At 46.2% G+C, this 23653-nt stretch overlaps 1 protein-coding gene across 1 annotated transcript in view; it reads left to right on the top strand.

Annotated features, from left to right (window-relative positions):
* Positions 1-23653, top strand: part of DNAJC13 (DnaJ heat shock protein family (Hsp40) member C13) — a 701712-nt gene that overhangs the window by 285028 nt on the left and 393031 nt on the right. The window contains 1 exon segment of the mRNA XM_029587070.1: positions 6535-6617. Within this exon segment, the coding sequence (XP_029442930.1) occupies positions 6535-6617 (83 nt within the window).

The following is a 23653-nucleotide window of genomic DNA, read 5'->3' as shown; positions in this document are numbered from 1 at the left end:
GCACCCTGCAGTCTTAGTTAAGTTTTCAGGCAGTGTAGTTAGATTTTTTTCTTTCACTAGATCAGCTTCCTGAGGTGTTAGGCACCTTTGTGGGCCATCCCTCAGTGGAAACCGGGAGTCCGGGGGGTTGGATACCCCTACCTAAGGTCTCACCCATTTTATCGTGTGCTGTGAAAACCAGGGGCTCCTGGTTCACTCACAGCCGAAGCTGCTCCCTCAGCTCCCTGCATCATTGTTGGCTCCATAAAGTTTTTAAAGTAAAAAAAAAAAAAAAAAGCTAGAGGCTCTGCAGTCTGGCGTCTTTCTGTTTGAGGTGAGGAGTTGGTGCCGGGGGGGGGGGGGGGCCTGCTTTCAGCGGCTCGTTGGAGGTGAGTGCAGAGTCTCTTTTATTTTCTTCAGCCCCGGGGCTCTGGCTGGCTCGAGGACCGTGGGGGAGGAGTGTTTTGGTGCTTGCAAGTTTACTGCAGCTCGGCATGGCTCCTGGCACACCTGCCTCACATCAGGCCTCTTTCTGTCTCTCTCCCGTGCCTTGGGCAGTGCGCGCTGTTCCTGAGTTTCGGCCAACCTCCCCTCCTCAGTCTGTGACCGTGTGGCTGCGTGGTACTTTTTATGGCGCCTTGCACCAAGGCCGCAGCCTGCCATGCATGTGGGACATGCGGGCAGGTCCTGGATTCGGCCGATCTCTGTGCTGCCTGTTCCTCAGGCATGGAAGGCTTGTCGAGACCGGCTCCTCTTCCCGTGGGGGGGGGGGGAGGAGGGGGGTTTCCTTCTGCGGTGGATCGTGGGAGGAGGACTCCCCGCCCGTTTTAGCCCCCATGGGGGAGGATCACTCTGCTGGGTGTCACCTGATCCCTCGGGGGAGGAGACCCGGAGGATTTTTCTGTGGAATTTATCCTATTGATGCACCAAGTCTTCCTCTTGCTAGGAAACAAGGCGATGCTAAAGAGGGCCGGGTGGCCAGTGGACATGGCTGAACCTCCTCCTAAGAGGGTTAGCGCCGCAGACCCTCAGGACCCTTCGGTGCCACAACCTCGCTGGTGGATGACAGGGCCCGGGCACCGCATGTCCAGATCCTGCTTCGGGAGCACAGCCAGCATTGGCTGGGGATCTGCTTACGACTCCAGATCAGGGGGACAGAGATCAGGATGACCCTGATACTGACGACCTCCCGCAGGCTGAGGGCGATGATCCCACGGTGGTCCACCTTTTTAATCGGGATGAGCTATGACCCCTCATACCCCAGGTGCTAGATGTCTTGGGTCTTAAGGTGGCGCAAGAGGAATCAGACAGTGAAGGGGTGAATCCGGTGCTCAATGGTATACGTGGACCAACTACTTCTTTCCCTCTTCCTAAAAGGTCCGCAAACTGGTGACCCGCGAATGGGATGCTCCGGATGCAGGGCTGAAAGTGGGCAGAGAGATGGCGAAGCTCTACCCCCTTTCAACAGATGTCTTGGATCTGTTAAAGATTCCAAAGGTTGAAGCGACAGTTTCGGCGGTCACGAAGAAAACTACTATTCCGGTAGCCGGAGCTGCTGCGTTGAAGGATCGCAAGCTGGAGATCCAGTTGAAGCGAATCTTGAGGTAGCCGCTCTTAGCCTTAGGGTGGCTGTCTGCGCTAGCCTTATGCAAAGGGCTTGCCTTTGTTGGGTACAGGAAGCAGTGCCCAGTTCCGGGGCTGCCGGTGGTGCTCCGTTGCAGGCCGCTCGCTTAGAAGCAGGTATTGCCTATGTGGTGGACGCACTTTATGATTTGGTGCGTACCTCGGCTCCGTAGTATGGTGTCCATGGTGGCTGCCCTTCGTCTCCATTGGTTGTGTAACTGGGCAGCGGATTTGTCCTCAAAATCCCAACTCTGTAACCTTCCCTTTAAAGGCAAGCTCCTGTTCAGAGAGGACCTCGATCAGTTGGTGAAGCTGCTTGGGGAGTCCAAGGGGAATAGGTTGCCGGAAGATAGATGTTCTTCAAAGAAAGTTTTTCCATCTTGGAATTGTTTCCAGGATGCTAGCCGTTTTCAAGCTGGCAGATACACCTCTGCTTCAGGACCTAAGCAGACTCCGGGACACCAGCAGTCCTTTCGCATTGGTCGCCGCGCCGGTAGAGACACTGGAAACCTCGGGGCAGGAAGCAGTAAGCCCTCGCAATGCGGCTACAAGCACCCATTCCATCATCAAAGCTGTCGGAGGCAGATTATCCAACTTTTACATGGAATGGGAAAAGATTACCTCAGACCGGTTGGTTTTAGAGGTGATCAGAGACTGTTACGCCCTAGAGTTCTCCCGTCCGGTTCGGGAAATCTTCGTGGAGTCTCGCGTGTCCTCTCGCAGCAAGCGCGAGGCGGTCCAGGATACTCTTAGATGGCTGCTCGAACTGAAGGCCATTGTCCCGTTCCCTGTGAAAGAGCAGGGCCGCGGAAGATATTCCGTTTACTTTGTGGTTCCCAAAAAGCAGGGCACGTTTCGTCCCATCCTAGATCTGCAGAAAGTATACCGGTGCCTTCGAATTCCTCATTTTTGAATGGAAACCCTGACATCTGTTATGGCTGCAGTACGGAAGGGAGAGTACCTAGTGTCTCTGGATCTCAGGGAAGCGTATCTGCACATTCCGATCAGACAGAACCATCAGCGGTACTTGCGCTTCAATGTGTTGGGTCAGCACTCCCAATTTCGAGCTCTCCTCTTCGGACTGGCGACAGCGCCTCATACATTCACCAAGGTCATGGTGGTAGTGGCAGTCTCTCTTCATCAGGAGGGGATTTTAGTTCGTTCATACCTGGACGACCGGTTGATTCAAGCAAAGTCTCAGGAGGACTGTGAGAGATTGGTCCGAAGAGTACAACTCATGCTACAGTCGCTCGGCTGGAAAATAAATGTGCAGAAGAGACATTTGGAGCCCACCCAGACACTAGTCTATTTGGGAGTGCTGTTCGACATCTTTCGCAGCAAGGTAGTGCTGGCAGCGGACAGAGTGATGAACTGCAGATCCGGAATTTACTCGTGAGGGAGAACCCTACAGTGTGGCATCATTTGCAAGTCCTGGGATCAATGGCTTCCACCTTGGATTTGGTACCGTGGGCGTTCGCTCACTTGCGACTGTTACAGCGTGCGCTCTTGTCATGGTGGAGTCCAGTGTTGGAACAGTTCCACTTGCCCATGCCGCTGCTCGCAGAGTCCAGAGCCAGTCTTTCATGGTGGCTGTCTCGTGACAATCTAGAGCGAGGAGTAGACCTGGATCCTCCGACTTGGGTGGTGATCTCCATCGATGCCAGTCTGTCTGGTTGGGGAGCAGTTTGTGCAGACAAAACTGCCCAAGGTCTTTGGTCAGCAACGGAGGGGGCCTGGTCCATCAATCGACTCGAGATGAGGGCAGTTTGGCTTGCCCTACAAGCATTCCTACCCTTGATCGAACACTGCATGGTACGGGTACTCTCCGACAATGCGACGATGGTGGATTACATCAACCGACGAGGAGGCACAAGAAGTCCCGTAGTGGCACTCGAAGCGCGCCTGTTGTTCACTTGGGCAGAACGACACCTCAGAGGGATTGCTGCCTCTCATGTCTAAGGAGTGGAAAATGTACAAGCGGATTTTCTCAGCAGGTAGCAACTCGATCCGGGGGAATGGGAGTTGGCGACCAACGCCTGGAACTTCATTTGCGCCAGGTGGGGTGTGCCACAATTTGACCTGATGGCCACTCGGGCCAATGTGAAGACAGACCGCTTCTTCAGTCGGCGACGAGAGCAGGTGTCTGTTGGACTCGACGTACTGGTGTGCCCGTGGCCCACGGGAGTTCTGTTATACACCTTCCCTCCTTGGGCCCTCATCGGTCAACTTCTCCGTCGCATAGAACTCCATCCTGGCAGTGTAGTGCTGGTGGCTCCGGAATGGCCGCGTCGCCTGTGGTTCCGAGGATCTGATTCATATGGCTCTAGAAGGCCCTTTGCAACTTGCTCATATTCCTCGTCTGCTTCGTCAAGGACCCATATTTTCGGATCGGGAGGATCGCTTCTCTCTTGCGGCGTGGCTTTTGAGAGGTGACGTTTACGTTTGAAGGGTTATTCTGAACTGGTCATTTCCACCTTACTTCAGGCACGACGCCCGGCTACGTCAATGGTGTATGTTAGGGTCTGGAAGCTTTTTGAGTTGTGGTGTCTACAGCACTCCTACGATCCGTTATCCATAGAGGTCCCCGTGGTGTTGGACTTCTGCAGCAGGGACTGTCTAAAGGCTTGGCCTTCAATTCCCTGAGAGTCCAGGTGGTGGCCTTGGGGGGCCTTGTGGGGCAAGTTTCAGGGCGCTTCGTTAGTGACTCACCCGGACATTGCTCGGTTTCTCAAAGGGGTCATACACTTGTGTCCTCCTGTGCGTTCTGTTTGTCCGGATTGGAGTTTGAATTTGGTGCTTCGTGTACTGTGTGGAGCCCTTTTTGAGCCTATTCGTAGAGCTTCCATTAAAGATCTGGCTTTAAAGACCGTTTTCTTGGTGGCGATTTGTTTGGCGCGATGGATTTCAGAATTACAAGCGTTGTCTTGTTGCAATCCTTTCCTGCGGATCTACGACGATAGGATATCGTTGCACACAGTTCTGTCCATTGTCCCCAAGGTTGTCTCTTCCTTCCATGTTAATCAGACGGTGGAGCTGCCGGGATTCCTGCAGTGGTCCCGGGATTCCACCAATGAGAGGGATCTTCATTTATTGGACGTTCGGCGCATTTTATTGTGATATCTGGAAGTTACTAATGACTTCCGCTGTTCAGATCATCTCTTCATACTCTTCGGCGGCCTGAAGAGGGGGGACAGTGTCTAAGGCAACCATTTCCCACTGGCTAAAAGAAGTTATCTGCTCGTCCTACATAGCCCAAGGGCGCCAGGTGCCGATCGGGCTGCGTGCTACTTCCTGGGCTGAGTGTCAGCTTCTGTTGCCCCAGGAAATCTGTAGGGCGGCAGTGTGGTCTTCACTTCACACTTTCACTAAGCATTATTGACTGGACGTCCGAGCATCTGATGAATCGTCCTTCGGTGAGAGTGTTCTGCGTGCGGGTCTTTCGGATTCCCACCCAGTGTAGGGTGGCTTGGGTACATCCCACTGGTCTGGACTGAAATGAAAATTGGTTCTTACCTGCTTATTTTCGTTCCTGTAATACCACAGACCAGTCCAGAGGCCCACCCCTTTCTTCAGATTCCGAAAGACTGCCGGTACTAATTAGTTGCTTTTTGTTAAGGAGCTCCGTTGCAGATAAGTTTGAAGGAGCAGTTTCAAAGGCGTTGACTAAGGATTTCAGTTTTTGGGGGCAAAGGTAATATGAGTTTGTTTGGGTTTCAACCCCCCTTTGCCCATTCATTTGTTTAGTGTGATCTTGGGTACAGGCCAATAATGAGGGACTACAGGTGGCACTCTCGTATATATAGCAGTGCCCAAAATTTTGATTTCTGACTCCACCTGCTGGTAGGGATACATAACCCACTGGTCTGGATGATCTGTGGTATTACAGGAACAAAAATTAGCAGGTAAGAACCAATTTTCATCTCATATATATCTTGCAGTTCTTTTTTTGTTTTTAAAAATCATTACATCAGTTACAGTTCCCAATGTTTTCAGCTTGCATGTGATCTCTCTCGTCAAATTTTTTGTTCAATTCTTTGTCTTTTGTACCGACTTGTATGTTTGTTCCATTTCTCATCTCAGATTTCTGTGATGGGAACCTCCTTGTAGCCCAAATTTTCCTACCCAATTCCTCTATCTTTTCTCAAACCACTTTAAAATGTAATTTCATCCTTGCACTTTCATGATTTTCTTCTTCTTCTTTTTTTTTTTTTCAGCCTTGCTGCTTTTGCTCATGGTTGCCCTAATCAAAATCTGGTACCAGATTTGCATTTTTGTAGAATAAAGGATCAAATAAATTATTTTAGAATAAACACTTTTCCTTCCTTTGAAATTAATTTCTGTTGTGACAGTATTCTGCTGTTAAAATATTCTGACTTGTGTGAAGGATGCTCTTTTAAGAAATTCTCCTGTACAAAGGGGTCTTCCTAAACCCTTCCCAAAGCTTTCTTTTTAATTATCTCCTGCAGTATTAAAATTCTATTGACTTTTATTTTTATTTGGATATAATTTATGCCTTTTCATTGGTAGCTCAAGGTGAGTTATATTCAGGTACAGTAGGTATTTCTCTGTCTCCAGGGGGCTTACAATTTTAGGGCCTGATTTACTAAGGCTTTTCTCACATTCTGTGTCTATGGGGAAAATGTTTAATAGATGAGGCCCTAAGGATTTATACTTGAGGTATAATGGAGGATGAAATGACTTGCCTAAGGTCACAAGGAGTGTGAATAGGATTTGAAACCTTGGCTTCTCTGGGTTTTTAACCTGCTGCTCTAGCCACTAGACTGCTTCTCAATTCCACTTTTAAATACAGTTCAATTTTGAATACCTAGCTAGATAGTTATGATTGCACTCTGTGACTAGTAACCTTGCCTTATTGCATAGGGTCAGATTGTTTTAGTCCTAAATTTGTCAAACTATCTTTTCTCTTTGCAGAATATTAATCAAAAACCTGTCATACTGAGAAAGAGGAGGCAAAGAATAAAAATAGAATCGAACTGGGATCTTTTCTATTACAAGTAAGGGTTCATCATATATTATTATTGATATGCATTCTCTGGGTTAATATTCTGTTAGATTACCAAAGCGGATTATTGTGGCAGCTGACTCCAAACATGCCTTTAATTCAATAGAAACATTTGAAAATACTAATTCAGTTTATAATTCACCTCTGAAATGTTTGGTCTAATTGCTTTAAAGAAATGGTTCCAAAGAAACCTATCATACTCAGCCTTGAGAGGTGAGTTCTAGTACTTACAATAGAGAGAAGGGGAAATGGTAAAGAGAAAAAGGATTATAAGAGCTGGATTTGCAGGGACGGGAACAGAAAAAAAGACAGTCCATTCATGATATTCTTATTAGTTGGCTTAATTTTCAAGGGGAGCATTCATATGCTAAAGAGGATTTTACCACAAAATGTATCATTTGTACATGCAGATATTTGAGTTGTTTTCATCCTGAGGGTAATAAGCAAGGGGGAAAGGGTGGTATTTCACTTTGTGTGTTCTGGAACATATGAACCTGCCAGGTAGATACCACTAACAAGATAAGTTATTAGACACCTGCAGACTTGCATGATTTTACTGTTAGAAATTCTTCCTATATCATTCATTTTACTTTACTAGTCACATCATCTTCTAGCTAAGAAACACTTACACTACGTAGCTATTTATAGTATTATCATATGAATCAGAAAACATCTTTATTCCTTCCGTTCTCTCTTCTGGGTTTCATTTCCAATCCTACTACTCTCCCTCCTCTGTTTTCTTCTTGTATCATCTCCCCTTTCATGTCTTATTTTGTTCCATTTTCTCCCTCTTTCTCCTCCAAATTATCAAGTTAATTCTCCCAGGTCAAGCAGGATGGTAATCCTCACATATGGGTGACATCACTGGACGGAGCCCTATCACAGAAAACTTTTCTGTCAAAGTTTCTAGAACTTTTGACCGGCACACTGAGCATGCCCAGCATGCCATGATCCCTGCAGCCGCAGGGGTCTCCCTTCAGTCTCTTTTTTCCGTGCTGCAGTTTGCCTCGCGGTTAGGAGCTCTGTGAGAATTTCTCTCACAATTTCCCTCACAGAAAAAGTTAATATTTTACTTAAAAAAAAGATTCCCTCATAGGGGTCTCCCGTTGTGATACTGTTTTCCATCGTTTGGTGAGTAAGTTCACTATTCCCGGTCTGTTCCCGTGCCCACCTTTTTCGGTGTCCACAGGCCATCGACCGTTTTGGGGCCTCAACCTCTGCCATTATGGCAACAGGTTTCCGAAAATGTCCGGAGTGCCCCCGAACCATGTCAATTACTGAACCACATGATGTCTGTGTGCTGTGCCTCGCTCATCACACGACGTGTCTCACTGCCCAAGTTGTGCCCAGATGATTCTGAAGGGTAGGCAGGCTCACCTAGACAAAATGGAGACTCTGTTCAAAATCAAGTTGACTCCATCGACGTCCACCCAATCGTCAACAGCAGGACCATCGAAGAAATTAGTCATCAAACCTCGCCAGGAGCACCAGGGAAGCGGTGACCGCCCGTCACCGACTCCGTCTAAGGCATCCACATGATCTACCTCTGTGCTGGAGAAAAACCGGACCGAGCACCAAGGGAAGCACCGAACTGGCACCAACGAGAGTCGACTCCCGGTGCTGGCACAGACCCCACATCGGCCTCTATGGCTATCGAGCCGCTTACAAAGAAGACACTGGTATAGGAGCCTCTAACACCCTCTCCACCCGGAAAACCAAAGTGATCCCCACAAATATCGGTGACCGGTACGAGACCCCATAAGTCCCTGTTGAGGTGCCCATAGCGCCTAGCCTGCGATATCTACACCAGCTTTCAGGAAGGAACTGGACGGTTTCATCTGCCAAGCAGTGCTCGATGCTCTCCGAGACCTACAGCCATTGATGCCGGCCCCCATACCGACACCAGAGCCATCGATATTTGAACCGTTGCAAACCAGGCTGGATACACTCATCTGTGCCAAAGCAACCTGCAAAGCCTCTGAAATCCCCGATTCCCATTCCCTCAGATGACAAAGGTATGGATTCCATTCCTCTGTCACCGATGCCTGGTCCGTCAGGGATCTCGGGACCAAGAGGCCCTCATTTTCCATCGATGCCTCCGGTGCTGCCGAAACCTGCATCGGTGCCACTGCGTCTTCCATCGAGGCCATCGAAGGATCCATCGGTGCCAACCTATCCTACCATACCGATCTTCTTCCCTCTTTAAGGATCTCGACAAGAGACCTTTTCTGACACATGGGAAGATGTTGACACCGACACATCAATGGAGGACATCTTATCAGAACCATCTCCTCCAGAAAAAAGGAGAAAATCTCTCCCAGAGGATCTCTCCTTTGCCAATTTTATTAGGGAGATGTCAGACAATTCCCTTTGAACTTACTACAGAGGAGGACACATGCCACAAAACATTAGAGGTTCTCCAATTTGTGGATGCACCAAAAGAAGTGATGGCTATACCAGTACATGAAGTGTTAGTAGATCTGGAGTTCCTCATATTTTGATCCTCCTGGATATATCTGCTCCTTTTGACACTGTCAATCATAAAATACTTTCCCATCGCCTCGCAGACATTGGCATTTCAGGTGCAGCCCTGCAATGGTTCCAATCCTACTTACAAGACAGGCAATACAGTGTACAATTAGGCAACCACACATCCAAAACCTTCCCTTTACCACAAGGTGTACCACAAGGCTCCTCTCTGACCTCCACTTTGTTTAACATTTACCTCCTCCCGCTCTGCAACCTTCTATCCAATCTAGGTCTCCCGCACTTCATTTACGCTGATGATGTGCAAATTCTCATTCCTATAAATGACACCCTACAAAAAGCCATTGAGACCTGGAATTCCACCCTTTTGCTGATTAACACTCTATTGACAAATAACTTCCTAGCACTAAACACCGCCAAAACAGAGATACTACACATCACGCCCCCTGGCATTAACCCCCCCTTGCACCTAGTCTACCCCTCCCCCCCGTGACTCACAGCGAACAAGTACGCAGCCTTGGTATCATCATTGACAACCATCTGGCCTTCAATAAATACATTAACACCCTCAAGGCATGTTATTTCAAACTGCATACCCTCAAAAAAATCAAACCCTTACTACACCTCAGCGATTTTCGCACAATCCTACAAGCATTCATTCTTTCTAAAATTGATTATTGCAATGCCCTTCTCCTAGGTCTACCCAAAAGCTCAATCCAACCACTTCAACTACTCCAAAACGCCGCTGCACGCATCCTCACCAACACACACCGTAATGATCACATCTCCCCAGTGCTAAAACACCTTCACTGGCTACCTGTTGCAGAAAGAATAACATACAAAACCCTCACACTTATCCACAAAGCTCTCCATAACCAAGACATGCACTGGTTCCCTGAGTACCTTACCTTTCACAATTCTAACAGACCCATTAGGCAGCAACACAGAGCAACACTTCCCATCCCTTCCCCTAGGCAGTATAAACTCTGCTCCACCAGAGCCCGGGCAATTTCTGTGGCAGGACCCATCTTATGGAACAAACTCCCTGCCTTCCTGAGTCAGGAACCCTGCCACAAGAAATTTAAGCCTACTCATAAGTGCCTTTTCCAATCTTATTGCTGCCCTCTTCTCTGTAAAGTTACCATCCCCACATTCCCTACCTCTTTTTCCCCCCTACTATTGATTGTCTATAGTTCTCTGTAAAACAAAGTCCATATTATCGCTTGTTCTCTTTTAAACTAGTTTACTGTTTAATGATTGTTCATTGTTCTCTGTAAAGCTCGTTAGCTACATTTTGTTTACTGTGAACCGATGAGATGTTCCCAACGTTCGTCGGTATATAAAAGAATATAAATAAATAAATAGATCTGCAACATCGTCTCTGGGAGGATCATTGTGCTGTTCAGCTGTAAATAAGAGGACAGATGCAACTTACCTTGCCCAACATATTCCTGGTTTCCAAAAACCACAACTGCCATTACCTGCTATTAATTAAGTTGACTTAGAAAATAGCCACTGCTATTAATAGCAACGGTAACATGAAATAGACTTGGTTTTTGGGTACTTGCCAGGTTCTTATGGCCTGGATTGGCCACTGTTGGAAACAGGATGCTGGACTTGATGGACCCTTGGTCTGACCCAGTGTGGCATGTTCTTATGCCCCATCAGTCGATGGTAGTTGAATCTGCACAAAAGAAGGCCAGAAGACTGCTACCACACTTTTCAACACCTGGCAAGGACCAAAAATTCCTTATTTATAAACTTTTCTATACCGATATTAGAGGTGACATCATATCTGTTTACAGCAAAACGGAAGGTGGAAAATACAATAAACAGGTATCGGGGGGGGGGGGGGGGGGGGATTGAATAGGAACAGAGATTAGCAAAGAAATGTAACCATAAACCAGATTGACATCTTAGATTGCAAGATGTTTCAAGTTTCTATGCTAGTGTCACGCATAGCTGCATACCAACTTTACATGACACAGTATCAAAGAAATCTCTGGAAGCAGGTTCAGGGAATAGCAGACTCTCTTCCCCAACAGCAACAAGATAGTCTCAACGCCATACTACATAAAGGCCTTGAGGCCGGCAAACATGAGGTTCGTGCTGCGTACGACTCATTTGAAACAGCTTCTTGCGTGTCAGCAACAGGAATCAGCGCTAGGAGGTGGGCCTGGTTAAAAGCCTCTGTCTTGAGACCTGAAGTCCAAGACAAACTCACCGATTTGCCATGTACCAGTGAAAACCTATTCGGCGACAAGGTACAAGATGCTTGACTCAATTAAAAGGCCATAATGAGACCCTGCGGCAGTTATCCACAGTGATTACCGAGGCCCCTTCTTCTGCAAGAAGATCCACTAGAAGGGACCCTAGTAAACAATTTTATCGCCCACGCAGATACTACCCACCTGCATCTCGCGTGAAGCCAACAAGACCGTTTCAGAAAACACATCCTCGACAGCCCAAGATGTCCAGGCCTTAGCCACCACCGCAAACAGGCCAGGCCTCTGGATTTTGAAGTATATCCAGAGAACAGCAGTTGCTCCATAAATCCAAAATTAGATTTGCCAGTAGGAGGTCGAATTTGCCACTTCATCACCAACTGGTTCAACATAACCACAGACCAATGGGTTATATCCACCATAACCCAGGGATACCATCTAAACTTCCTCATGGTACCCCCCGGACTTACCACCCAATCCTCTGTGGATGCAAGAAGATCACACAGGTCATCTAGAGTCAGAACTGTCCACCCTTCTGGGCGCCAGGGCCGTGGGACCTGTCCCCCAAGCACAGCAGGGCAGAGGGTTCTACTCCCACTATTTTCTCATTCCAAAGAAATCAGGCAGCCTCCACCCCATCTTAGACCTCCGCAATCTCAACAAATTTCTATGAAAAGAAAAATTCAGGATGGTGTCCTTGGGCACCATGCTTCCCCTTCTGCAAAAAGGAGATTGGCTCTGTTCTCTGGATCTTCAAGATGTTTATGCTCTCATTCCAATATCCCCACATCACCGCAAGTACCTGCGTTTCCTAGTAGGACATCAACACTTTCAGTACCGGGTCCTGCCTTTCGGACTTGCCGCTGCACCCCATGTATTTTCAAAGTGCCTAGCAGTGGTGGCGGCCCATCTACGCAATAAAAGCATACACATCTTTCCTTACCTGGATGACAAGAGCCAATCCGAGCAAGGAGCTCGACGCTCTCAAGCTCACTATCAATCTGCTACACTCTGGGATTTCTCATCAACTACCAAAAATCCCACCTAACTCCATCTCACCTCCTGACTTTCATCGGAGCAGATTTGGACACCACAGTGGCAAAGGCCTTCCTGCCCAAAGACTGCGAAGGCACTCTCCAGACTAGCTGTATCTCTGCGCACAAAGAAAACAGACTCAGCCCATCAGTTCTTAAAGTTGCTGGGACACATGGCTTCCACGGTCCACGTCATTCCTTTGGCCAGGCTGGCCATGAGAATAACTCAATGGACTTTGAAATCTCAATGGCTCCAAGCCATTCAACCAATGTCATCCCAGATTCAAGTAATCCACCAGTTACTTTTATCCCTTCTCTGGTGGACGAACAAAGTCAACTTGCTAACAGATCTACCCTTTCAGCAATCAGTTCCACAGATAACTTTGACCACAGACACATCCACCTTGGGTTGGGGAGCTCATGTGAACAATCTTCAAACCCAAGGTACTTGGACACAGCTCGAAGCAACGTTTCTGATCAACTTCCTAGAGCTTCGAGCTATACGTTATGCTCTATGTGTGTTCAAGGACTGCCTTTCATACAAGACTGTTCTCATACAAACAGACAACACAGTTGCAATGTGGTACTTGAACAAGCAGGGCGTCACAGGCTCTTATCTCCTCTGCCAAGAAGTCGTGCAGATCTGAGACTGGGCCCTTGCACACTCCATGTATCTGTGGGCCACTTATCTGGCAGGCATGCAGAACGTGGTAGCAGATCGCCTTAGCCGACAGTTCCATCCCCACAAGTGGTCTCTAGATCCTGTGGTAGTGACCAGAAACTTCCAACGCTGGGGTCAACCAATGATAGACCTGTTTGCATCTGAACTGAATCACAAAGTGGACAGATTCTGCTCCCTGCACAGACAACCAAACAAGTTAGCTATGGACGCCATCGCTTGCCCCTGGAACACAGGCCTCCTATACATGTATCCCCCGATACTGCTGATAGCCAAAACCCTTGTGAAGCTACAACACGACAAAGGGTCAGTGATACTTATAGCCCCCTATTGGCCTCGACAAGGATGGTTTCCCATGCCTCTCAACCTCTCGATCAGACAACCTATTTGCCTGGGCACAGCACCCACTCTCATAACTCAGAACCAAGGCATGTTACGCCACCCAAGCCTTCAGACCCTGTCCCTCACAGCCTGGATGTTGAAAGCTTGATAGTGCAACCGCTCAACCTTTCAGCTGATGTCTCTCAAGTGCTTGTAGCCTCACGAAAGCCTTCCACTGAAAATCCTATCGTTCTAAGTGGAATAGATTTACCATATGGTGCACGCAAAAAGGTATTAACCCTTTTTCCTGCCCTACTCTATCTCTCTTAGAATATCTTCAGCACCTTTCAGATTCTGGTCTCCAGACTTCTTCGGTGAGGGTACACCTGAGTGCCATCTCAGCATACCACAAAGGAATTGGGGATTCCCCAGTAACAGCGTAACCCCTTGTGAGTAGGTTCATGAGGGGCCTATTACAACTTAAGCCCCCTCTAAGGCCACCAGTCACTGAATAGGACCTAAATGTAGTACTTACAAGGCTCATGCGCTTCCCGTTTGAGCCTTTGCACTCCTGCGATATTACATTTCTTACATGGAAAGTTCTCTTCCTAGTAGCCATTACATCTGCTTGAAGGGTTAGTGAGTTACAAACATGTGTCACATACTCACACTATACAAGGTTCCTACATGACCAAGTGGCCCTACATACTCACCCTAAATTCCTTCCCAAGGTGGTTACTGACTTCCACTTGAATCAGTCTATAGTCTTGCCCACCTTTTTTCCAAGGCCTCACTCTCACCAGGGCGAGAGGGTTTTACGTACCTTGGTCTGTAAACGTGCACATGCATTTTACCTAGGCCGCACTGCAAATCCATAGGAAATCCTCCCAACTCTGTTTCTTTTGATTAAAAACAAACCAGGAGTTGCAGTGGGCAAACAAACTCTCTCCAAATGGCTAGTAGACTGTATTGAATTCTGCTATGAAAAAAAGGCCTTCCTCTCCAGGGACACGTGAAGGCACACTCAGTGAGAGCCATGGCAACTTCAGTAGCACACTATCGTTCAGTACCGATTGCTGAGATCTGTAAAGCTGCAACATGGAGCTCTCTTCACACATTTGTTACACTTTACTGCCTGGACAAGGAAGGACGTCAAGACTCTGCCTTTGGACAATCCGTCTTGAAGAATTTATTTCCAGTATAATCCCAACTCCTTCCACATCCAATCTGCTGTGATTTCCAGGCTGCCTCATTTTTCCCAACAATACACCAGTTGTTGTGCCTGTTGCACAAGTTGTATGCTGTTGGTCCACATTAAATATGAGTCAGCCTGTAGCTTGCTAATCACCCATATGTGAGGACTACCTTCCTGCTTGTCCTGGTAGAAAGCAGAGTTGCTTACCTGTAACAAGTGTTCTCCCAGGACAACAGGATGTAGTCCTCACAAAACTCACCCGACACCCTACGGAGTTGATCCGAAATGTTTTATTATTTTATTTTTTCGCTCGCACCTTTTGCTACAAACGAGACTGAATGGAGACCCCTGTGGCTGCAGGGATCATGGCATGCTGCGCATGCTCAGTGTGCCAGTCAAAAGTTCTAGAAACTTTGACAGAAAAGTTTTCTGTGATAGGGCTCCATCCAGTGACGTCACCCATATGTGAGGACTACATCCTGCTGTCCTGGGAGAACACCTGTTACAGGTAAGCAACTCTGCTTTCTCAAAGGGCCGCGTGCATAAAAAAATAGGTGTTAGGAGTGGCTGGGCCTCGCATGTGCCGCGTGCGTTTTAGAACGGGCCCGGCCACTCGTGTAACCCCTGATATGCGCAGAAGTGCCAGGACTTGAGAAAGGGGGGGGGGGCATGATCTGGGCGGGAAGGAGCAGGATGGAGGCCGGCAGGGACAGCAGCTATTAGTTGCTGTCCCAGGGAAGCACATGCTGGCTGGCTGCTGGCGCATGGAAAATACTTCTGCTCCAGTGGAGCAGTAAGTAGTGTAATAAAAAAAAAAAAAATATTTGGTGTAGCTAGGTAGGGTTTAGGGGTCAGGGTGGAGAGGGGAAAGGGAAGGAACATTAGGCAGGGGGTAGGGAAGTTCCCTCCCAGTCTGCTCCTTATGGAGTTAGATGGGATTTTTGAAAATCGACCCAATATTCTTTTTTTTTGTCATTCTTCCTCCTCCAATCTCTTATCTTGAGAGTTAAGTTCTGTTTGGTTGCCAGGGTTGGGTTCCAGCATGACATCACTGTTACTGCTTTCAGCAGCACATGTATCTTCTTGTGGTTGCCACCTCTTGCACCTTGCCAGTGAAATTTGGAATCTCAATAAAACCTATTCTCTAAAGGCAAGTAACACGGATGATGGAAGATCTCTCTGTGCATGTGTGGCAATTTCCATCTTTGCAGAACATCCTGATTTCATCTTGTTTTATTAGCACTGACTGTCATATTCCAGAGCTCTACTGTTTTTCACTGCACAGAAAAATTTCATTGTTCTTTTCTTGATTTTTTTTAACAAGTAGGATGAAATAGTCACATTTATGAATGACATCTGATGGTGCCAACACAGAGTTTTTTCTACAGCTGCAGAAAAGCCTAGAAGACTTTACTTGACCTTCACATTTTCCCTGCTACGGTTCTTTTGTCCCTGAACGCCTTTGCTGGCCCACATGTCCACAGGCTGCCAATAGGGAAGTGTACCTCGAATCCAAAATGGTCGTTATCCCTTCCGCGAAGCAAGCTCCTTCCCAAACTAGTCTGTCCGCATCCTGTTGCCCTTTCCAAAATGGTCTTTACCATCTCTAAACCTGTCCATACCTAAAATTGCCACCTGGGGAAACTTGCCCTCCACTAACATGGCCGCCGCTTTGCCCTTGTGCCCCAAATAAAGATGGACACTTTTTTTTTTTTTAAACTGGCCCCATCAGCCACTGGACTGCTCCCAGCTGAAGGCCCAGCGCATGGTTCTTCCTGCCTCCAAATTGCCTTATCTAATGCGCGTCCCATTTGCCTCCAAACGTGAACGCTTCGACCCCGGCCACCCTCTGATGCCGTCCTTTAGCTTCTGCCTCCCTGCGCGTGGCAAAAAACCGCAACACCCACATCTGGCGTGTCTCATTTGGATCCGAGGTGCTCCCTTCCGCGTGGCCCCCCAACCCTGGCAGCCCACCGATGCCACCAAAAGCACCCTTTTACCTCTGCCACCCCATGGCGGCAGGGGTGGCAAAATCGCCGTGATGCAGAGCCGCACCTTACCTGGCTCTGAGGCCACCCCACCCCCCAGGCAAGAACCGCTGGCTGTACCGAAGGATGCAGCGCCCTCATGACATCCCTGCCAGCAGGCGCATCATGGCAGCAGGATTGCTCTGATGTGGAGCCACACCTCCCTAGATCTGCTTTGCTGGACCAACCCGCAACTGCCCAACCAGGCAAACCAGACTGGCCGGGAAAGGAAAAGGCTGGATGCGCCTCGGTCACGGGCCTTGATGTCATCTTCCCACAACTACTTCTCCCCCTCCCCCCACTTGGCTGTGCCACCGTCGCTCCAGGCGATGGGAGGAAGGGAAGCCACATCACGACTCGGACGCAACTGGGCTACTACCGGTACGCGCAGTGCATGGTTATTTGTGGGCTCTGGGCACGGGGGTGCGGACCCACTCATAGAGTGAATTATCAAAGGAGTTGCATTCATAAAAGTAGCATATATCATAGCAATTTGCAAAAGCCCATCAATATGTCTGTAAAACCTTTTGAAAATTCAGCCCTATTGAGTAAATTTTCAAAGGAATTGTGTGTAAAGAGAGGGGAGCTATTTTAGATCTAATGCTTAGTGGAACGCAAGATTTAGTGAGAGAGGTAATGTTGGAGGGGCCACGTGGCAATAGTGATCATAACATGATCAAATTTGAGCTAATGACCAGAAGGGGGGCAATAGGTAAATCTATAGCTCTTAACACTAAATTTTCAAAAGGGAAATTTTGATAAAATGAGGAAACAAGAAAACAAATGAAAGGTGCTGCAGCAAAAGTGAAAAGTGTACAGCAGGCATGGACATTGTTTAAAAATATCTTAGAAGCTCAGTCCAGATATTTTCCTCGTATTAAGAAAGGTGGAAGTAAGGTAAAACAATTACCAGCATGGTTAAAAGGTGAGATGAAAGAGGTGTTTTAACTAAAAAAAAAATAAAAAAAAAAATTGGAAGAAGGATCCCTCTGAAGAAAATAGAACAAAGTGTAAGCATTGTCAAGTTAAGTATAAAACAAGCTAAGAGTGAATTTGTAATGAAGTTGGCCATAGAGGCAAAAACTCATAATTAAAAAATGTTTTAAATATATCTGAAACAGGAAACCTGCGAGGGAGTCGGTTGGACCATTAGATGATCGAGGGGGTTAAAGGGGCTCTTAGGGAAGATAAGACCATTGCAGAAAGGCTAAATGAATTCTTTTCTTCTGCATTTACTAATGAGGATATTTGGGAAATACCGATTCTAGAGACTGTTTTCAAGGGTGATGTTTCGGATGAATTGAACCATATCACTGTGAACCTGGAAGATGTAGTTGGCCAGATTGACAAATTAAAGAGTAGCAAATCACCTGGACTGGTATTCACCCCAGGGTTCCAAAAGAATTTAAAAAAAATGAGATTTCAAATCTATTAGTAACATTTTGTAACCTATCAATAAAATCGTCCAATTTACTTGAAGACTGGAGGGTGGCCAATGTAACCCCAATATATAAAAAGGGCTCCAAGGATGATCTGGGAAACTATAGACTGGTGAGCCTGCTTCAGTGCCAGGAAAAATAGGTGGAAATTGGAAGAAGGATCCATCTGAAGAAAATAGGATAAAACATAAGCATTGTCAAGATAAGTGTAAAACATTTATAAGACAGGCAAAGAGAGAATTTGAATTGAAGTTGGCCATAGAGGCACAAACTCATAATAAAAACTTTTTAAACCTGTGAGGGAGTCGGTTGGACCATTAGATGCCCGAGGGGCTAAAGGGGCTCTTAGGGAGGATAAGGCCATTGTAGAAAGACTAAATGAATTCATTGCTTCCGTGTTTACTAATGAGGATGTTGGGGAGATACCAGTTCTGGAGATGGTTTTCAGGGGTGATGAGTCAGACGAACTGAACGAAATCACTGTGAACTTGGAAGATGTAGTAGGCCAGATTGACAACCTAAAGAGTAGCAAACCACCTGGACCAGATGGTAAGCATCCTAGGGTACTGAAGGAACTAAAAAATGAAATTTCTGATCTCTTAGTTAAAATTTGTAACCTATCATTAAAATCATCCATTGTACCTGAAGACTGGAGGGTGGACAATATAACCCCAATATTTAAAAAAGGCTCCAGGGGTGATCTGGGTAACTATAGACCAGTGAGCCTGACTTCAGTGCCGGGAAAAATAGTGGAAACTATTCTCAAGATCAAAATTGTAGAGCATATAGAAAGACATGGTTTAATGGAACACAATCAACATGGATTTACCCAAGGGAATTCTTGCCTAACAAATCTGCTTCATTTTTTTGAAGGGGTTAATAAACATGTGGATAAAGGTGAACCGGTAGATGTAGTGTATTTGGATTTTCAGAAGGCGTTTGACAAAGTCCCTCATGAGAGGCTTCTAAGAAAACTAAAAAGTCATGGGATAGGAGTGATGTCCTTTCCTGGATTACAAACTGGTTAAAGATAGGAAACAGAGTAGGATTAAATGGTCATTTTTTTCAGTGGAAAAGGGTAAACAGTGGAGTGCCTCAGGGATCTGTACTTGGACTGGTGCTTTTCAATATACATATAAATGATCTGGAAAGGAATACGACGAGTGAGGTTATCAAATTTCCGGGTGATACAAAATTATTCAGAGTAGTTAAATCACAAGTGGATTGTGATACGTTACAGGAGGACCTTGCAAGACTGGAAGATTGGGCATCCAAATGACAGATGAAATTTAATGTGGAGAAGTGCAAGGTTTACATATAGGGAAAAATAACCTTTCCTGTAGTTACACGATGTTAGGTTCCATATTATGAGCTACCACCCAGGAAAAAGATCTAGGCATAATCATCGACTCAATGTGCTGCAGCAGTCAAAAAAGCAAACAGAATGTTAGGAATTATTAGGAAGGGAATGGTTAATAAAAAGGAAAATGTCATAATGCCTCTATATGGCTCCATGGTGAGACCGCACCTTGAATACTGTGTACAATTCTGGTTGCTACATCTCAAAAAAGATATAGTTGCGATGGAGAAGGTACAGAGAAGGGCAATGACTTAAAACAAAAGACTAACTGTTGCTGTTTTAAGCCTCTTTGTATTGTTTTCCAGTACAAATTTATTAACAAATATACAGACAAATGAACCAAAATCACTCTTAATAAGTTTTCCTTAAGTATACTAAAAATAATCTACAAGTGGGCGTCCCCACAGCAGATCAAAATAAATAGTGCACTTTTATTTACAATTGCCCAAAGAAAATCTTTTACTTGCTAACTTCAAAATTATAGTTACAAGTTGATTATGTAGGCCTTATTAAATACTTACAAACAGATCTGTCATCCCCTACCACAGTGGGGAGTACACTCTCTTCTGTCTTCCGAGTATCACTTTTCAATAAACAGACATCCAGAAATCTTTATCTGGGTAACTTCCTTCGGACGAGAGCCAATTAATGTCAGAGAACCAGTGTTGTGTCTGAATCTGCTGGACAGGCTCAGACCTAAGACTGCACAATGCACGGTGGCCACAGCCGCCGCTGTGTACCTGTTCGGGTACCAAAAATGTTCAGCGCCAAATTACACTTTACAAGAACACTTAGATTTTGTAGAAAGTATAATCTTTTTATTGATCAATATAAGTATTTTTGAGAGTTGCTGATGCCACTTCTCTGACAAACTGACCACCAGGATCTCATTGTATACATGAACTGATCCTTCTTTTATAGGTAAAATACAATATAGTACTAAGTTAGAAATTCTAAAAGTGCGCGACTACTCAGAGAATCATTTACATAGATTGTCATGTCAACAGCATGATAGATTATCCCTAAACTACCCTGATTATTTCTCCAAGGTGGAGCCCATTTACCATCACTCTTTATACAGTCCTTTGTTCTGTTAGAATCTTGTTGGTCAGGGCAATTATCACATTTTAGGCTGTGTTTACAGATGCCCCTGTTAATGGTGCCCCTGTAGTGACAATCTAGCCTGAAGTTCCAACCATTACTTTCTGCTTTTGTGACCCTATAATTAGGCATCACAAAGTGTCGCCAGCTTCAACTGCTGTCCAGGTGTCCTTGGAATTCCTGCAGGTCAGGCTCAGTAAGACATTTAAAGTTCACATAGCCAGAAAGGCTAAGATAGCAGAGGATTCTGGGTCAGTTGCTGTCTCCATGTTGGTCTCAAGCTCAGGCACACATCACACCTAAGGTCCCTGCTGACGGAGGAACTGCCATGATGTCGTCATTTGTGACTTCGAAGGAAATGAAATGGCTGGTCTCTCCGCAGGAGGAAGCCGAAGACCCTTGGGACTGAGCGATACTTCTCCTGGCGAGTCGGATGCTTCCTCACCCATTCTCGGAAAGGATCATTCAATTTCAACCAGTGCTGGTCCAGTGGGTATATAAGATGGGATACACTACTGTCCAGGAAGGGGGTTATCCGGGGGGGAATACCTGAACCTTCCCTCTGTGTTTGGAAGGCATTATTTACATAAGTGAGAGGAAAATCAGGAGCAGCTTGAAACAGCCAGTGTCACGCCACCATCTTGGTTCCCCCTCTCTTTTACAGTCTTGTCTATGGGTCTTTTTAGTATATGTTTATTTATGGTTTTAAGAGTTTTATTTGCCTGATGATGTTATGGATGCTTTTATTTTTTAAATTATGGATGCTTTTATGTAAACCGCTTAGTAATGTTTCATAGGTAATTTAGAAATATTTAAAATAAATAAATACAGGAAATGGCTAAGACCATTCTCTTTGAGTAGGAGCTAGAAGGTGAGCCCAGGGCACCTTTTTTTTTTTTTTTTAATTTTCTTAGGTAACTCAATGCTTGTAAGGAGCCACTTGCATTGTCCTTCCTCAAATTACTCTGAGATATACAGAAATGAATGTGAGACTCCACTTAGTATACTTCCTGTTGGAAAGAAAGCAGACATTAAATACCATATCCAAAAGGCTCCAGGATTCACCAAAGTTCAGCTGCCACAATTAGTCTGTGCCTTAAACAAGGTTGAGAAGTCTAGAACTCATTCTTTTGTACCCTGGGACTTGAATCTGAGGTCTTAGACCTTTTGGAGGAAAGATTTTTTTCAGAATGCTATGCTCAGCTATTACATAACCATCCTATCAGATCTATAAGATCAAGTACATTCATACCATTCTGCAAAAAGTATCAAGGTTATTTATTTGAATATTTGCTATCTGCCTATATCATAAAAGTGCTAGGCGAAGTACAATTAAAATATGAAACTTATTCACATTAAACTAAATAGTAATCAAAATAGGTTCTATGAGTTTCTTCCTCAGATAATCAAAAGGATTTCATTTCTTCTGTGAAGTAAAGAATAATGTAGAAAGTACTTGGTCTGCTTAACCTTTGATTTTGGGATGGCATCGATGGGTTTATTTGTATTTCCCTCATTGCGAGCACAACAGGTTATGCGCCGCAGACTTAGGACTCACCTAAGACTGCGTTCCTGGTGTAATCCGTATAGGAGTGGATATCAGAAGAGGACTATGTGTCTCGACCCCTCCCATGTTAGAAATCCCCTTTGTGGGGAAGCCACAGGGCTCTGTCCCTTGCAGGTTTATTGCCGAACCGGAACTTTGATTATTTTGAATACGTGCATGCGCCTTCGCGCTCAAGGCAGCGAAGGCGCATGAACACACACGTGACCTGAGCGCCCAGATGGACGTCAGAGGTCATGGCGTGCGCTCATGCGCCTTCGCCGCTTGAGTGCCCAAATTGGACGTGCGTTCATGCACCTTCGCCGGCGGGGCTGCTGAAAGCTGCTTTTGCCGCCGGCTGCCCCCGGGAGGCAGGGGAGCCGCGGTGGGCGCCTCGGGAGGAGGGGAGAGAGGACTGGGGCTGCTGGAAGCAATGCAGTAAGTTTACTTTTGTTACAATTTCTATTTGCTTTAACATGTCCAGTCGATTTTCGCCCTTCGCCCTGCGCCTTGCTTCGGGAGGGGGGGGAGAGAGGACTGGCAATCCCCGATGCCCAAGCGTAGGAGAACTATCAACTTCCTGGTACCTGTCATTTCAAATGTCATTTGAAATGACAGGTACCAGCGCACCCAGGATACTGTATAGGCGCTGTATAGCGCTCTATACAGTAAAATGGATTGCGCTTCATGGATGCGGCTTGCATTTGCATGCCATTTAAATACTGTATTGAGCGGTATGTGATCTGGACTGTGCGTGCTGCAAACGAGGGTGAGCCCGGAACTACCGCACTCTTTCTTCCTTGTCCTTACTCTATCGGCCTGATAGATTGTAAGCCCTCTGGGGATAGGGAAATACCTACAGTATCTGAATGTAATCCACTTTGAAGTGCTGAAAAAAGTGAAAAAAGCAGAATATAAATTGAAATAAATAAATTTGTTACTTGGGGGATTTGCTGTCAGTTTCAGCTGATCCAAACAGGCTGAGGGCTCTATATTGGTAGGTAACTCCCTACTGGCATCAGCAGTGAGTTATTCGCTTGGGGTTGAGATATACAACCTAGTGACTTGTTCTTACCCCTGCAGTCCAGTGGTCGTTCCTTCTGCCTTCCAGTTGGAATGTTGAGGGGAAGGGAAGAAAAGCTTGGGCATTTTTGGTATATCTTAGTGTATACCTGCAGGGAAAGGTTACACCACTTTTTCCCCTATATTTTCACCATGTTCTAGCCAGTACTGCCTTTAGTTTTTCTCTCTTCACTGGGTTGTCCAAAGTGCCTTCCTGTTCACCTGACAGGATGGATAGCCCTGCCCTTGACAGGGTGCAGTATGGGTGAACTTCATGCCTAACTTATCTCCTTGCTCGGGGGTTTTGGGCTAGTGATCCCATTCAGGGAGTGCTTTTCATCCCCTGAAACTCTTGATGCTGTCCTGTGTGGTCAGAAATGCCAGTGTTCCTTGCGTTTTTGTGCCTGTCAGCCAAACATGGGGCATTCTTCTGTAGATGCATTCTGTCCTTCAGATACCAGTGGACTGCAGTTTTTCTGGAAAATTCTTGGGGCCCCAATTGGTTTTCCCGTTGTCTTGTAACACTGAAGAAAACTATGCAGTCTTCGTCCAAGA

Source organism: Rhinatrema bivittatum, chromosome 2 (assembly GCF_901001135.1).
Source record: "Rhinatrema bivittatum chromosome 2, aRhiBiv1.1, whole genome shotgun sequence".
Taxonomy (NCBI): Eukaryota; Metazoa; Chordata; class Amphibia; order Gymnophiona; family Rhinatrematidae; genus Rhinatrema; species Rhinatrema bivittatum.
This window is presented reverse-complemented; position numbering and strand designations above follow the sequence as displayed.